At 38.8% G+C, this 18,090-nt stretch overlaps 1 protein-coding gene across 2 annotated transcripts in view; it reads left to right on the top strand.

The window, feature by feature from the left end:
* The window catches only part of SESN1 (sestrin 1), a 120,759-nt gene that overhangs the window by 86,442 nt on the left and 16,227 nt on the right, over positions 1-18,090 (top strand). The window contains exon 1 of one of the 2 annotated variants that reach the window (XM_046005225.1): positions 13,543-13,786. The exons of the other annotated variant lie outside the window; for it this stretch is intronic. Coding sequence (XP_045861181.1) covers positions 13,685-13,786 — 102 coding nt within the window. The 5' untranslated portion in view covers positions 13,543-13,684. Of the gene's footprint in view, positions 1-13,542; positions 13,787-18,090 lie in introns of those variants that run through there. 2 annotated transcript variants of the gene reach the window in all.

The following is an 18,090-nucleotide window of genomic DNA, read 5'->3' on the forward strand; positions in this document are numbered from 1 at the left end:
ATCAAATCTGAAGCCATGGAGTATAGTGTGTGTCTACTTCCAAAGTCAAGTCTGAGACTAAAAATTGGAGTTGCTAGTTTTAAAGCTCTTCACTGATTGGCACAAAATTACCTAACTGCTGTAATAACTATCAGATGCTCACTGTAGCTCAGAATGCTGATTTCCAAGCCCTTTGTACCTCTTTATGTTTATAGTTTGTGGCATTCTTCAGTCCAGGAGTCCCTTTATGAGTAAAAAGACTATAGTGGGTGGATCACTATAGGAAATCATTAAAAAAGAGAGGGAGGAAATAGGAAGAAGACATGGATATTGTTCTCAAAGACAGACCGAGGTGGGGGGAAATCTTGTCTCATAGTAGATGCATAATTACTATTGGTTGAATAAATGTTGAATAAATGTAGAGGTTCATGAATTTAACAGAAACATACACAACCAGTCCCTGGTGTATACATTTATGAGTGTTAAGTAATTGATAAAACCTTCAGTAAGATTTGGGTGGATCCGTGGATACTGTTGAAAGATTATAAGATTTAAGATACGAGTTTGATGTAAAGCGTGTCTTTCCCAAATGATGTATTGAAATTACCTTTTTCTTTAATTCAACACAGCTTAGTTATCTGGGACAGTTGAGAATAGAGGAAAGGGATAAAGTGAGGGTATCACCAATAAATAAAGTCTAGAGCTAGTCTCCAAATACTGTTTAATTTTCCCCCCCACCTTCCTTGGGGTGTATAGAATATAATGAACTATTAAGGGGATATACACATATGTTTTGGACAGCATCCTTCAGTATTAGTAGAAAACCAGCTATGTTTTATAGTACAGGAAATAATTGATATGACAAGTCAAGCTGATCTACTTAAAATAATTATTTTTTAGGGAACTAAAACCAGCAAGTGGTTTAAGCAGTACTTGAAGAAAAAACAAAAGGTGCTTCTTGAAGATTTTTCGAGAAAATATTGGTAACTGCTGTAGAATACTTTGTAAATTTGGCAAGCCAAAGGCAAAATGAAGAAAACTATGGAGTATTGCTTCAGTGTTTGTACGTTTCTATTGCAAGTAGCACTCTGTCAGTTTGAACAAATACTCAAGTTTGCACTAAACACTACAATGATGAAATCTGTAGCTCTTGAAAATCCTTTCTAAATCCTCAGAAATTTTCTTCTCAAAGAAGGGTAAGTATTGAGTCATAGAGAGGAAAAAATTGCGTAGAATAGCACTGTGCAGTCTGTCTAATTCCCTTGGTTACTTTGAAGGTTGTATTTGGATGTGACCGTTTGTACTCATACTTTTTGATTTGGATTGTAACATTTCATTTTTGCCCCACCCCCAATGAATATTGGAAATTGAGTATCAGGGAATTTAAAAAGAGAAGAATCTTTTCTTACAGAGCTCCCTACCCTTATCCTCTAACCACAAACAAGAAATAAAATTCTATATTTTATTACAATTACACATTATTGTAAAGGTGACTTTAAGGTACAGTGTCTGGCACAATGAGGGTGGAAACAAAATTACCACGATGTTATTAAAATCTGGTATTTTTTTTTTAAGGATGGGTGAAGAGATTTTATCTCTGTTACTTTTAACTCGGGACAGTATATCCTGTTTTATAATGTGCTCTGCCCTGACTCTATATATTTTTAAAAAAACACTGAAGGTTGGACCTCACTGGTGTCTGGATTGGTTGAGTCCTTACCTGTTTGCTTTGTGGTTGGCTGAAAGCTGTTGCTAAGCTTGTTTTTTCGTTCTTAGAAAAAGTTAAAAGTTGAGTGTGACCTACTTGAACTGCATCCTGCTTTTGACTCTGCTTTGCTCTTTTTCCTGATCCACATACTTTTTTATGATATCTTTTGAAGTTTAGATATTTTTCAAACCCCCAATTTGTAAATTTAATGTGTGATATTTTGGGGTTTTATAGTTTTAATTGTGTACTTGTAATATGCAAATTAAAGTACTGTGGTTTAATTTTTAAATCTCATTGGATACTTGAAAGTTGAAGCTTCTTACAGACAGTGCTAATTGTAGAGAACAAATGTATTCTTTAAGAACCTACCTATTTTAAACACAAAAGTTTATTTGGATATCAGTAATAGCTTCATTGGTAATAAAAAAAAACAATCTCAAAGTACTATGTTGTACCTTTACTAAGAAATTTAGGTCAAATTTTTGTGATTTACGATAAAAGCTGTTATTGATCATGTTGGCATGTGTGTCACTGAAGGATAAGATAGACTTTATTCATGTTTTCTGGAAAAGGGCTAAAAGGATTGATAATTCTTCCAGTTGTAGACCAGATCCAGGACAGGCTAAATGAAAGTTCTATTGGAAAGCAAGTTTGGTTTGTAATTCAGTAGACTGTCATAAACTACTGTGACTCTAAGAACCTTTTCTCTTTAAGGCTCTATTTAACACAGATGGGAATGAGACTTTGAACTTAAGCACCAACCCCCTCCGGCCCCCGCCCTAACCATTGCATTCTGCTGGAACCTGCAGAAATCCTTGAATCATTCTCTGAACCTTAAAGCCTGACCCAAGCCTTGGGTGGATAATATAGGGAACTGTAGACTAGCATGGATCCTCCAAACCCACTATGAGTTCTAGATTACATATTAGGAAATGTGGGGTATATATAAGGCAGTGATATTCAAATGTGTTACTAATTTTTTTGTCAGCACAGCCTCTAGTCAAACAGTATTACCAGAATTCTGATTTATGCAATATCTAAAACCATCATTTTATTAATGATGTCTTTAAGTTTAAATAATTTATCATGTCAGTGTGAAGAAAGACGCTGTATTATTTTTTTATTTCATTTTTTTCAGTGTTCCAAGAGTCATTGTTTATGCACCATACCCAGTGCTCCATGCAATATGTGCCCTCCCTCATACCCACCACCAGGCTCACACAACCCCCCACTCCCCTCCTCTCCAAAACCCTCAGTTTGTTTCTCAGAGTCCACAGTCTCTCATAGTTCATCTCCCCCTCCAATTTCCCCCAACTCAGCTTCTCCTCTCCTTCTCCCAAAGTCCTCCATGTTATTCCTTATGCTCCACAAGTAAGTGAAACCATATGATAATTCACTCTCTCAGCTTGACTTATTTCACTCAGCATAATCTCCTCCAGTCCTGTCCATGTTGATGCAAAAGTTGGGTATTCATCCTTTCTGATGAAGGCATAATACTCCACTGTATATATGAATCGTATCTTCTTTATCCTTTTGTCTGTTGAAGGGCATCTTGGCTCTTTCCACAGTTTGGCAACTGTGGCGATTGCTGCCATAAACATTGGGGTACAGATGGCCCTTCTTTTCACTACATCTGTATCTTTGGGGTAAATACCCAGTAGTGCAATTGGGAGGAATTAGTGCAATTGGGAAGCTCTGTTTTTAATTTCTTAAGGAATCTCCACACTATTTTCCAAAGTGGCTGCACCAACTTGCATTCCCACCAACAGTATAAGAGGGTTCCCCTTTCTCCACATCCTCTCCAACACTTGTTGTTTACTATCTTGTTCATTTTGGCCATTCTAACTAGTGTAAGGTGGTATCTCAATGTGGGTTTTGATTTCAATCTCCCTGATAGCTAATGATGGTGAGCATTTTTTCATGTGTCTGTTAGCCATTTGTATGTCTCCTTTGGAGAAGTGCCTGTTCATGTCTTCTGACCATTTTTTGACATGATTATCTGTTTTTTGAGTGTTGAGTTTGAGGAGTTCTTTATAGATCTTAGACATCAGCCCTTTGTCTGTAGTGTCATTTGTGAATATCTTCTCCCATTCCATGGGTTGCCTCTTTGTTTTGTTGACTGTTTCCTTTGCTGTGCAGGAGCTTTTGATCTTGATGAAGTCCCAAAAGTTCATTTTCGCTTTTGTTCCCTTTGCCTTTGAGACATGTCTTGAAAGAAGTTGCTGTGGCCAATGTTGAAGAGGTTACTGCTTATGTTCTCCTCTAGGATTTTGATAGATTCCTGCCTCACGTTGAGTTCTTTTATCCATTTCGAGTTTATCTTTGTGTATGGTGTAAGGGAATGGTCAAGTTTCATTCTTCTATACATAGCTGTTCAATTTTCCCAGCACCATTTATTGAAGAGTCTGTCTTTTTTCCATTTATTTTTTCCTGCTTTGTTGAAGATTATTTGACCATAGAGTTGCGGGTCCATATCTGGGCTCTCCACTCTGTTCCACTGGTCTATGTGAATGATGCTATGGTTGTGTTTTAAACAAATTTGAAATTAAGAGGTTATGGATTCTGGCTGCAGTATTACTTCTGTATTTTCTGGTATCCATAATATACAGGAAATCTAGATTCAGACAGCAAAGTACCCACATGCTGTAGCAATCCAATCACTGCTATAGTTTCACTCCAGCAGATGTAGAGAGCCACGAGTTTTTTTAAAAGCTAGAACCTACTAACTATATCTTTCCTAATCATTTACAAATTCACAAAAATGTTCAAACATTTGCTCAAAGAGATGATAAAAGAAGCTTTATTTAGTCCAGGAATTGAATTACTAGTGGCAACAGATAATTATTATGGTAGTTTCTAATGCATTTAATGTTGATATACATTAGCAGTTTGCTTTGAAAAAGTAAGCTTAAATCTAATATTTCATAATAACTCTAGGGGTGCCTGGGTGGCTCAGTCGTTAAATGTCTGCCTTCAAACTCAGGTCATGATCCCAGGGTATTGGGATCAAGCCCTGCATCTGGCTGCTTGCTCAGCAGGGAGTCTGCTTCTCCTTCTCCCACTCCCCCAGCCTGTGTTCCCTCTCTCGCTTTCTGTCAAATAAGTAAATAAAATCTTTTTTAAAAAAAATAACTGTAAAGTACTTATAAGGAATGGATCCTAAGAAATATAGTTTGAAAACCACTGGTAATGGAACAAGCCTGGTGCAGGAGGAGGTTAGATTCTAGTTAGTCTTAACTCTTGATAAAATCAGGGAATTATATTAACAGACAGAACTTTAGGGCTGAAATAAAGTTTGAGAGAATAAGGCTTTCACCAGCCCTTCATATTAAATTTGAGGGGGCTAGGTGCAGTTGTCAAGCGTCTGCCTTTGGCTCAGGTCATGATCCTGGCACCCTGGGATGGAGCCCTGCTCCCTGCTGAGCAGGGAGCCTGCTTCTCCCTCTCCAGTCCCCAGCCCCAGTTCCCTCTCTCGCTGTCTCTCTCTGTCAAATAAACAAATAAAATCTTTGTTAAAAAATTTTGAAGGGGGTGGGACTCCTGGGTGGCTCAGTTGGTTAAGCGGCTCCCTTCGGCTCAGGTCATGATCCCGGTGTCCTGGGATCGAGTCCCACATCGGGTTCCTTGCTGGGCAGGGAGCCTGCTTCTCCCTCTTCCTCTGCCTGCCTCTCTGTCTGCCTGTGTTCTCTCTCTCTCTCTCTGACAAATAAATAAATAAAATCTTTAAAAAAAAAATTTGAAGGGGGTAAAACAGGAAGGGCTATTAAGGGATTTACAGACTGGGTTTCTGCTTTTTGTTTTTCTGTTTGTTTCAGAATTGGGCAGTAAACTAGATGACTCCCCATTTAATGTTCCCCAACAGAGTCCCAAGCTATGTGCCAATCTGTGTGGCTTATATGAGAGGTGTAAATCTAAATAACAGAGACACCCAGACTCAAATTAAGATATTTCTGCTTGTTCATTGGATTTAAGAAATTAAATGCATGTAATATGGCATTCAGTAAATACCTATAAATAATAATTGAATGCTAAGTGTTTACATAATATTAAGATTTCTGTTAATTGATAAAATAGCATTGACATCTGTACATAAACTTATGCCAAAATGTATTTTTAAAATTTGAGTTGTAACAAGAAAAAATACTACCTTCTCCAATTTGTAATATCTGAATAAAATCCTATTTTAGAATTTCTCAATCAGTTGCCAAAAATTAGGAATACCAGATTTTCTGTTACTACAAATGAAATGATCTTGAATTCTGTTCAAATTTAAGCTCCAGTAAAAATTATAATTGAAGTGGCTTTATCTCTTTTGTTGAGTATTTTTAGCTAACCAGAAAGATAGTAGTGATAAGTAAAAATAAACATTTCTGTTGAACTACAATGCTCTAAATGTATATGTACTCTACAGACAAAGGGGAAAATGGCCCACAGAGTTAACAGTGAGGATTTTGGAGGGCAGAACAGATGGGAAAGTTCAGTGAATGGCATTTTATTTCTAAGAAGCTTAATAACATGCAAGTCGTCTCTGGATGTGGCCTTGTACTTTGTGACCAGGTTAGGCTCTTAATACCCTTTTGGAAAACTAGAGATCTCAGGGAGGCAAAGAAAGAAGGTAATTTAAAGGATTAAAGGACCTACAGCTAAAGATTATCACAGAGGAATTGAGTGGGGATTCTTTAAATTGTGCAAGAAAAACATATTGTAAATCTCTATTCACTACATAATAGTAATAATCATAGAGTGGTGTGGGCATGGATAGGGAGGTCAGGGTAGTTATAAATAAAACAATAACTTGATTAAAAGATTTTAGGAGTGCCCGGCTGGCTCAGTTGGTAGAGCATCTGACTCTTGATCTCAGGATCGTGAGGTCAAGCCCCATATTAGGTGTAGAGATTACTAAAAATAAATAAGTAAAAGAACTTAAAAAAAATTGTAGGTTACATATTAAAACCAGCTCTTTCCTCGTGCTCACAAACCAGAAGTACTTTGAGATTTTAAAAAATATATATTTTTATATATGGTTTTAGAGTTGAGATCCAGCTCCTCAAAAATTATTTTAAAAATTGTATAGTACAGTAGTGTATGTGCATAGTCTGAGAAATATTTTCTCAGATATATGTATCATATATTTAGTATCTTTGGTTACCTTTTTTTGAGTTTGTATCAGTTCCTTTTCCTCCTTCTTTAAAACTTTCAGTAGCTCCTAAGTACATATGTAATAAAGTTCTCTCAGTTTCCCCCAACTCTCACCTTTTACCTGAATCTCAGCCTATTCCAAATTAAACCGATTATTATTTAACTTAACAATAATGCTGGAAAGTAATTCACCTCTGAAAATTGTAGCATTTTTGAATGAGTTCTCCCATTTAATTTTGAGATCTCAACAGACACTTTATTTCCTGTCATTTCACCTTAGGCCTAAAGATGTTGAAAGCCAAACTTGGTTGCAGAATGTTCATGAATCTTGTCAAACAATGATACATATACAGGCAGTGTCTGACTTGTAAGTACCTGCCTGACTTAACAAGTGAGCCATATATATCATTGTCTGAAACTTTAAAGCTATCTTTGTAGTGCAAGGAGAGCAAGCAAAGAAAAATCAAAGAAGCTTGGGACTATTTGTGGGTTCCCAAGGAGAAAATGGGGAGAGACTAGGAAAAATAGAAGTTGCTTTAGCAGAGCTGAGCCCAAGGACAGGCTGATTCCCAAGCAGAGCCTGCCTGCTTATATAGTAGACCCCAAACGTCCAAAAATCTTTGTCTAGATGGCCCAAATCTTTCGTAAAGTGAATATTGAACTTGAAGTTCAGTGTTAAGCTTTCACTTGAGTTAAGCATTTTTTTAATAGAAATAATCTCTGTGGAGTTCATTCAATACATACTTATTGAGGGTCTACTATGTGTGAGGCACGTGGGCATTGGAAATACAGCTGTGAACAACAAAAAATTCTGATTTTATGGAGCTTATATTCTATTGAATCAGACTAAATAAATAAATTAGTATGAGGTATCAGTACTTCATACAATAAATAGTGTGAACTGTTTCAAGAAGCCTTTCTTCCCAGCACATCAACCGGTTGTTCTAAGAGGAATAGGGGTAGGTAGTATGAGTACCTTTTAGTAGACTTGGGTGGGGTGGGGTCTTAGGGTAGATTCAGGTAAGTTCGGTAGTGGAGCTTTTTTTTTTTCCCCCAAGATTTTATTTTTTTATTTGACAGACAGAAATTGCAAGTAGGCAGAGAGGCAGGCAGAGAGAGAGGAAGGGAAGCAGGCTCCCCGCCGAGCAGAGAGCCTGATGTGGGGCTCGATCCCAGGACCCTGGGATCATGACCTGAGCTGAAGGCAGAGGTTTAACCCACTGAACCATCCAGGCGCCCATGTAGTGGAGCTTTAAGCAGCATGAGGTTAGCAAAGGCCTGGGAAAAGACACTAAGGAGAGGGACAAGGATAGAAAAGTAGAGGAGGGAAGTTCTCAAATACCGAGATGACTCATTCCATGATTTCTTTCTTAAAAACCACACACACACACACACACACACACACACACACACACACACACACACACACACACACCAGATCTCATCCTGAGTGTAAGAAAGGGAGATAGATTTTTTTCCTTTCCTTTTGTCCTCAGAATCAAGAACTAAGATTAATACATAGTTATCAAAATTTATAAAATACTCATTAAAAGAAGCAACCCACCTTCTGCTGCTCAGGATTCAGACAGACCTGCATTCTAATCCCTGATTGCAATTTACTACTTTTATAATCTTGGTCAAGTTACCCATACTTTAGAAGTTTCTGCTTTATAAATTTGGAAATAGAAGTAAATATCTGCCTTATATATGTCAGTTGCTTTAGTGTATGATAGGTAGAAGTTGGTAAGTTACTAGTCTTATTAACCTGGAAAACCTGACCACAATTTAACATGCTTATTCTTTGGGTGAAGTGTTTTTTCTAATTTAAAACCATGACATTGTTTGGATATTGTTAGTTACAAATATGGGTGATGGCCTATGAGTTTCTAAAACCCTATGCAGAGGTTTAAAACTGCATTTCTAAAAGAAGCAGCCCCAAAGGAGAGAATGAGAACAAAAATCAGTCAACAGTCTTGCTCCTTTATAAGTGATAAAATTCTAAAAATTAAATTGAAGAAGTGAGAAAAGTAGAGGACAAATAAGAGAACAATGTTAAATTAAAGTTCAGTGCTAAAAAGATCTCACTGTACTCAAAACATGTTGAAAGGAAAAAAAGTGCTTAGCAGACAAGCTATATATATAAAAACAGGAAGATATGAGCTGGAGGAAAAATCTTTTTTTTTTTAATTAACACATAATGTATTATTTATTTCAGGGGTACAGGTCTGTGAATCATCAGCCTTACACAATTCACAGCACCTCACCATAGCACATACCCTCCCCAATGTCCATAACCCTGCCACCCCATCCCTACCCCCCTCCACTATAGCAACCATCAGTTTGTTTCCTGAGATTAAGTATCTCTTATGGTTTGCCTCCCTCTCTGGTTTCATCTTGCTTCATTTTTTCCTCCCTTCCCCTATGATCCTCTGTCTTGTTTCTCAGATTCCTATCAGTGCGATCATATAATAATTGTTTTTCTCTGATTGGCTTATTTTGCTTAGCATAATAACTCTCTAGTTCCATCCACATCATTGCAAATGGCAAGATTTGGCGGGGCGGGGATTGATGGCTGCATAATATTCCATTGTGTGTGTGTGTGTGTGTGTGTGTGTGTGTGTAGCCACATCTTCTTTATTCATTCTGTTGATGTACATCTAGGCTCTTTCCATAGTTTAGTTATTGTGGACACTGCTGCTATAAACAGCGGGGTGCACGCACCCCTTCGGATCACATTTGTATCTTTGGGGTAAATACCCAGTAGTGTAATTGCTGGGTCGTAGGGTAGCTCTATTTTCAACTTTTTGAGGAACTTCCATACTGTTTTCCAGAGTGGCTGCACCAGCTTGCATTCCCACTAACAGTGTAGGAGGGTTCCCCTTTTGGAGGAAAAAAATCTTGACAAAATTAGTAAGCAGAAGTTATCTTATAAACCAGCATTCTAAATAAAATGTTTTAAACGACAATAGGGCATTTTTAAAGAGTGCTTTAAAGCTCTCTCTTAAAGGCATTCTTTGGTTTAATGAATGTTTTCTAACCAGTTATTAAATATTAAATATAATTCCTATTCTAATGAATAGATCTACAAATCTGTAGTACTTTAATTCCTATGATAAAATGGAAAATTCAAGATTTAATATGTGGTTTATGAAAGTGTTATTAGGCCTTTTGAACTGATAAGTGTTCATTCTACTAAAATACATCTATTCTTTTCCATGAATTAACTAGTTTTAAAAGTCTAATGGATGTAGGAAAGCCAGCTGGTCAGGAGAGCAGCTAATTTGAGATTTATTTCCTCAATTTCAAAAACAAGAGTATGAGGCATGATTTCCTTTCTCAAGAAACGTATTATGTTAGACAAAATCCACCTTCATCCCTACACTTTGCTTCATTCCTTTTGTTCTTCAGACCCACAATACTGCCTTGACAAAATTGCCTCAGCAGCCTTGCTAACTCATCTCCCTGCTGCCAATGTTGCCCCTTGCAATATATTTATCTAAACTGTAGTGAAAGGCAAATCAGATGTTTTTCTACTGTTTAAAACTTTCAGTAAGTCCACAGTGGTCTTAAGAATGAAATTTACATTCTTTAATGAAGCTTGAACAAGGTCCCTCCTTACTGTTGATCTTTTACTTGAACTCTATTCACTGTCTTTTAACCACCCCCCCACCCCCCCCGTACCCCTCCCCACCCCCGCTTCCAGACCAAATCAATTTCCTTTATTCAGCTTCTCTGTTTGGGCCACTGCTCTCTCTCCTGCCTCTGGGCCTTTGCACATGCTGGTTCCTTTGCTTAAAACTTTTAAAACTCTCAAGCCGGGGCGCCTGGGTGGCTCAGTGGTTTAAGCTGCTGCCTTCGGCTCAGGTCATGATCTCAGGGTCCTGGGATCGAGTCCCACATCGGGCTCTCTGCTTGGCAGGGAGCCTGCTTCCCTCTCACTCTCTCTGCCTGCCTCTCTGCCTGTGATCTCTCTCTGTCATAAATAAAAAAAATAAAAAAAATAAAAATCTTTAAAACTCTCAAGCCTTCCCTTCTGCCCTCCCCCCAAATTTTCTTGCCAAGGCATCTCCACTAATCCTCTGAGCCCCAGCTCAGATGTTCTTCCTTCAGGAAGCCTGTCTTACACCACAGCTTCAAGTCCAAACTCTCTAATACATCATAGTTCTCAGTTCAGATAAAGTCATTTGACACCACCCTGCTTTTACATAGGGATGTCAGCTCCTTTTTGAGAATATTAAGAGTTGAGACCATCGCTAATAATGACATGTAAAAACCTCCCCTTGATACTGCTGAGTAAGTCTACCAAAACATTTTTAGAGGAAAGGAAATATCTCAGAATTATTATTACTTCTTGGATTAGATAATCAGGATTCTTCCTAGAAGAAATAAAATGTTGAAATATTTAAGTACTAGCAGATTTTATAAAGTAACTACTGACCTCTAATGATAACCTGTGATAAATATCAAAAGCTTAGTGCTTTCCAATTATTGTTCTGTGATCAGGATTTCATTTTTTTAGCAGATGTTTGGTGCATGCCAAGACATGCCTAGCACTGCGGGTTTGTTAGGAGAAGCACCTTCAGGACATCTAGCCTACTCAAGAAGTGAACTCTATTACAAACTTTTTACTGAAAGATTTGAAACAAAACATTTCCAGAAGTGAAATTTACACAATGATTTTGCAGGTTAATATATTGCTAGGAATTCTTAGTTACTGTAGATTTGGAGGCAACCCTTTATGTTGGAGAATAAAGTAACTAATTCACCATACTCCTCATTGTAAAGGGCAAAAATTAGTACTCTTTGAAGAACTTAAGTCAGTCTTTATAAAGGAGTCTTGACATTTAATAACTTAAAGGTCCTCAGTAAATCACTGAGTTAGGAGTTAAAATTATTTTTCTTTTTATGTAAGGCAGCATCAAAATAAATAATTAAACTGAAATTTTCTGGGGGGAAAAGTAATCCTAATTGCAGTTTCCTATACAATTTTACTGTATGCTTCTTCAGTAAATATTTATCAAGTTCTAAGGATCAAACCCTACTATATATATAGCTTACAGTTTTGATTTGCATTTAACTATTTTAAACCATTTTTGGGTTAGCTAAATGCATGCATTTCCCTTGCCTCTTATTAAAAAAATAGAAAGTTAAGCATTTTCCATTTTGCACATATATCATTTTTATGTCACAAACAAGATTATGCCCTAGTAGACAACTAACCCCACTGTTTTATCCCTTCCAGAAAATAAAAATCTCAGCTCAGCTCTTACAGCAGAGTCATCATTTTCATATACTTCTCTCATTATCTAGCAGTATGGTTCACAACCTCATATATCAAGTCCATTTATGTTTCCAAAGAATTCATCTACAACCAGTTTATCTTGGAGGGTATGGCTGCAAATTGAATGTTTTACTGAGTTAATTTTTGCTGCTTGTTTGTGACTGAGTGGGCATTTGATTATTTTGTTTGCTTTTGTGGCTGTGCTCAGAGGAAGAGAGCTTGGAAGCCTCTGTAGCCTTTTCTTTTGTGTTAATATTAACCCAAAATTGCTTTTCTTGATCAGTAAAAAATTTTTTGCATGATTTTGCAATTTGCAAAAGCAGTGTATGAGAACACACAACATTTACCTTATCTGGAGAAGATAAAAAATAACCATTTTAACCTGCTTTTAAAACATGACACTTTAAGAGCTGTAAGAGTAACTTATTCTCTGAGACATTGTAACCTCACTTCTAAGACTGAAACTTACTTGCATTTAGGAGTCCTGATTCTGTGTCTGTCAGTTTTTATTGATTTACACTCTGCTTGTTTCCTGCTGTCAGAATGTTCCAGCTTTTTTTTTTCTTAACCTGAACATGCAAGCTTTTGAAAACACAAAAGCAGACATGCAAAAAGAGATCTTATTTAAAAGTTGATTTTTAAAAGAAGTTAATGAAGCCATGTAAGGAAATAGTGTTAACACGGGACTTGAGAGATTCGTGTTCCAAGGCCAGCAATGTCAGTTATTTATGCTCCTTTAAAACCTGTATTTTCTCAAGTTCCTCATCCGATTTCAAAGTGAGAGATTCTTTCTGTAGAACCCAGGGCACTTATGAGAACATTAGAAAATTTAAAGCCTTCGAATATACTCGCAAAGAGAAAGGAAATTCAGCGATTGGCACCAGGGCTTATTATCTGTGTAGGAGAATGATTTTACAGTTTGTACATAGCTTACCAAAACTAATTTCATATTGAATATAGGCCATAGCCCCGTACTTGTTCCAACATTTTGGGCCCATTCAGCGTCGTTTGGGCATTATGGGAAAGGACGGAGGGGACTGCAATAGTTCATAAAATGTAAAGCGAACTTGGTTCTTCCTGGTGTCAGGGTCAGCACAGAGTATCGCTCAAGGTAAATGAATCCAAGAGGGTGGAAGGTGGTCAGGCTCTCGACTTTGATGCTAGGGCAGGGGCACATTTGCCTTTCACTGACGCCTAAGGGCCCGCGCTGCACCTTCAGCCATAGTGCGGGCCGCCGGCCGAACCCGCTCCTGGCGTGAGAATTGGCTTCTGGGGGAGCTCGGACGCTCGAGGTTGTTTTCCGCCGGGCCGCCGCAGACCGCCCGTCACCCTCCGCTCCTCCGCGCTAAGGGGGCGGCACTCCGCGGCCCGGTGGGCCGGCATTGGCGCGTGCGGCCGCCGTGCGGGCGGAGTGACGGCGGGGGCGGGGCTGCGCGGCTTGTTTGTCGGGGCCGCAGCGCTGCCGAGGTCCGCGCTGACTGAGGCGCTGCAGCCCGGAGCCCGGCCGTCAGGTCAGCGCTCGCCGTCTCGGCACCGCCGTGGTTCTCCTGCACGTCGGCAGCGCTCCCCGCGCCGACATGCGCCTGGCCACCACAGCGAACGAGGCGTACACGGCCTCACTGGCCGTCTCGGAGCTGCTGGGCTGCAAGCAGTGCGGCGGGGGCCGCGGCCAGGACGAGGTACCCGGGCGAGGGGCCGGGCGGGCGGGCGGGTACCGGGCAGAGTTGCCCGGGCTGCCCCGAGATCGCGACGCCTCCCGGCCTCCCTACCGAACAGCTGCGGAGAACGCTTCTCAGGGAGGCCGCCCCTGGAGCAACCGCCCGGCGGGCCGCGCAGCCCGGGGGGGCGTCTCGGGCTGGCCGGCGCCCCTCAGGTGAAGGGGCGGCCTGTGGTGGGTGGAGAGACGGTTTCCATGGCGAGTCGGCCCGGGCAGAAAATGCTGAGGCTGGCAGCGACAGCTGCCTCGGTCCTTTAAATGGAAGTCTCCGAAACGTCAATAACGTTGTCTTCCGTGCAAGTCTCCACAAGTCAGAACCGAACAAAGCTCTAGTCTTACGGTAGAACAGCCTGTGGATTTTTGTCCCCCTTCGGCGTCCTGTCAAAACAGATGATCAGTGACCCCCTTCCCCCTTTGCCTCCTACTTAAAAAAAAGAAAAAAAATACATTGGAGTCAGTTGAAAGATAATGTTGCCTGGAATACGTATGTTCTGCCAGCTCTATGACGTTATGCAGTGCTCACCCTTGTTTATTAACCATCCCTTTTGTGTCTGAAATGGCCTTCAGAAAGCTGTTACATTTTGTATTTTTCCTAAGTGGTTGTAAATAGGGCCCTATTTGAAAGTTGGGAATAGACCTAATTAAAAATTGAACCTTTAAAAGGCTCTTGATTCAAAAGGTGACAAGGAGAAAGTAGAGAAATAGTTATTAAAATTTGAAATGAAATCAGAATGCTGTGTTGCCTTAGTTCAAGAAATCCAAATAGGAAGTAATTTGTCTGCAGCATTGCCCACTTACATGACGGTTTTCGTATTTATATTTTTTGTAGATGGAGTCTACATTGTGAATATACTACATATAGTCATTTAACTTTAAATGAGGACACCTTCTCATGAGGTTTTTAGAACAAACTTTTCTAGATTTTAAAATTCATAGGCACCTAATACACTCCTGATTGTTTACAGATAATACAACAACCTAAAAAAAAATTGTTACATCTGTTTGTTTGGAAACTCTATCAAAGAGAGAAAACTGTATGAAAGTGTTGAAATGGCATTTATGGTTTCTGTTTGCAGGCCACAAGAGATCTTTTCTCATTTTGAATAGAAGTGATCCCCAGTCATTGTGCTTGAATAGATCTGTTATTTCAGGTGGTATTTGTGTGCAGAACCCTGGTTCTGGCCCAGATCTACAATCTCTAAATATAGCCATGTAAACTGGAAGATAGATACATTTTAGCTTGCACATTGATTACAGTGCTTATGGGATTGTTTAGAAAGTGGCTGTAGAGTTCTATTTTATTTTTAACACACCCAGCATGTGGGAAAATAAGTTAGGAAGTAGTGCTTTATAGGAAAACTTTGCAAAAGAATTAATAACATGACTCTCAAATGGCAAACTTACATAGTGCTTTAAAATGAGACATTTTTCAGGGATGGAACTCCTGATCAAAGTATAAAATACACATATGGTTAAGTCAGCCTTACAAATCTAGTATTTTGAATTCTGTGAGTTATTTTTTTAGAATGCATTTCATAGAAGACTGGATACTGGAAACGAGGTAACTTTGAATATTTCTAAGTTCCCAAGTAGAGTTAATGACAGTTTTAAAAGAAGCACCAGTACATTTGTTATAGCAGGGTTTGTTTGTTTTTTTTTAAAGATTTTATTTATTTATTTGACAGAGAGAAATCACAAGTAGGCAGAGAGGCAGGCAGAGAGAGAGAGAGGAGGAAGCAGGCTCCCTGCCAAGCAGAGAGCCTGATGTGGGACTCGATCCCAGGACCCTGAGATCATGACCTGAGCCAAAGGCAGAGGCTCAACCCACTGAGCCACCCAGGCACCCAGGATTTTTTTTTTTTAAATAACACTTCTACATCTCTTAATTTTTAAAATTTTTGAATGTCAGAAGGCTAGCACCCATCTATAAGTGATCTTCTGAAGTGATTCTCCTGAAGACGGGAGAGTGGAGTGGGAGCTTTCACATTTTACAAAATTTATTGTTGCTTCGTTGAAGTGTGTTTCAAAAAACACATACTGCTTTTGTAATTTTTTTAAATCAAAATTAATATCAGTACTGTGGTTATTGGTATAAAACGTCTAGATAGTTTTTTTAAAGTGCCCCAAGTGAGAGCGCCTGGGTGGCTCAGTGGGTTAAAGCCTCTGCCTTCGGCTCAGGTCATGATCCCAGGGTTCTGGGATCGAGCCCCACATCGGGCTCTCTGCTCAGCAGAGAGCTTGCTTCCCTTCCTCTCTCGCTCTGCCTGCCTCTCTGTCTACTTGTGATCTCTGTCTGTCAAATAAATAAATAAAATCTTAAATAATAATAATAATAAAGTGGTTCCCCCTGCTATCCTCTCTCAGAGCAACTTACACTTTAAAAAAAAAAAAAGTGCCCCAAGTGCAGTGAGAAAAATCATTCAAACAACCTAATTATATTTACTTTTCAACTAGCTTTGCAGGTGGGTAAACACCAAAAGCCAAGAAATGCTTTTATTTTGCATTTGTGGCAAATCATTCATTCTTTCACTTAAGGATATTGCTATAGATTCATAAATGTATCTTTAATACATTTGGAAATTATGATTAGAACATACTTCTAGTGTACACACACTGATTCATATAGTGATATATGTAGTCTTTCCGTGATATTGTCAAGTCAGCAGTTGCTAAGAATTTTTACATCGTGAAAATTAGTGTGTTGATATTACGCACTAATGAAGAAGTAGATCTTTTTTTTTTTTTTTTAAAGATTTTATTTATTTGACAGAGAGAAATCACAGAGAGGCAGGCAGAGAGAGAGGAGGAAGCAGGCTCTCCGCTGAGCAGAGAGCCCAATGCGGGACTCGATCCCAGGACCCTGAGATCATGACCTGAGCCGAAGGCAGCAGCTTAACCCACTGAGCCACCCAGGTGCCCATGAAGAAGTAGATCTTATGTCAGAGTCTTGCAGCAGTGTTGTCATGGCAGAGGCTGTTGCTCTCTTTTTCAAAATGCTGATTAGGAGGATTGTTGAGAGGAAAGAACTGTTAGTTCCCATGTTAGTTTTTCCAGCCACACCTTCAGGGAGAGCCTGTGAGCTTTGTGCTGTGATTAGCATCTACATCTGCTTTTTAAACAAGACCACTTGCTGTTGGCCGTTCTGCCTCTTTGAATCTGGATTGGCCAAAATTTGCTCCAAGTCTATAATTCATTTTCTTTAACAGCTACAGATAAGGCATAATTGAAGTAACCTTCAGGAAGCTATGAAATGTGGTTCGTTTAGCTTATGATCACCCTATTGAAGACCTGCAGTACCTTTTTTAAAATCAGTACCTGCTAGAAAATAGTGTAACTAATTTTGTCATGTTGCCTAGGAAAAGGGTTTCAAAAATGAATTTTCCAGAAAGTTGAAACTTTTAACCTTTTAGAAACAAAGGATGCTATTGTATGACAATAGTGGTATCCAAAAGGACCTTTAAGGTATCAAAAACTCTTAAAGAGGCTCAAAAGAGTAACAATTAAAGATACCAACTGGATTTCTGGATTTCCTGGATTCAGCCTCTATTTCCACCATTCATAATACTGAGCTAGGTACTTGACTTTAAATTGTGTACATATATTTATAAAACATTATATGTAATTATAACTATGTTATAGAAATATTTTATATATATATATATAATGTGAGATATATAAAAATACAAATAATTTGTAAAATGATCTCCTGACTGCCTGAATCTGGACTGAGATAAATTGGAATGGAGTCTTAGTGTTCATCATATTCTTGTATCCCTCTCACGTACCTAGTCTATTAAGAAAGAGAACAAAGAACGTCTTTTTGAGTCTAGCCTTCAAATGTAGGAGAATAAATTGATGAGTCTAGAACAGTGCTATTTCCCATTATATCAGTCTTGACCAACTCTTTTTGGGAAAGACTTGATTTTTTTAAGTATGTGGGTATCCATCTCCCTTCTCCCCTTTCCCCAGTCTTTTCTTTCACTTCCTCTCCATTTCTTTCCTACCATTTCCCTTTCTGCTTTTACATGGCACAAACCTCTCACAACCTCTTCAGCCTGGTAGGAAATTGACCCTGGTAGTCTAAGTGTGAGCTGCATAAAATTCTATTTTATCTGGAACTACCCTTAAGTAAAATAATGAAATTGAAAATCTCAAATGTCAGAGACTTTTTCCATTCCCTTCCTTTCATAGTTTTTCTACTTTCTGTCTCCAGCTTTCTTGCCAGACTGGTACTTCATCAAAGAATGAATGTGACCTTAGAACTAA

Source organism: Meles meles, chromosome 5, assembly GCF_922984935.1.
Source record: "Meles meles chromosome 5, mMelMel3.1 paternal haplotype, whole genome shotgun sequence".
Lineage (NCBI taxonomy): Eukaryota > Metazoa > Chordata > Mammalia > Carnivora > Mustelidae > Meles > Meles meles.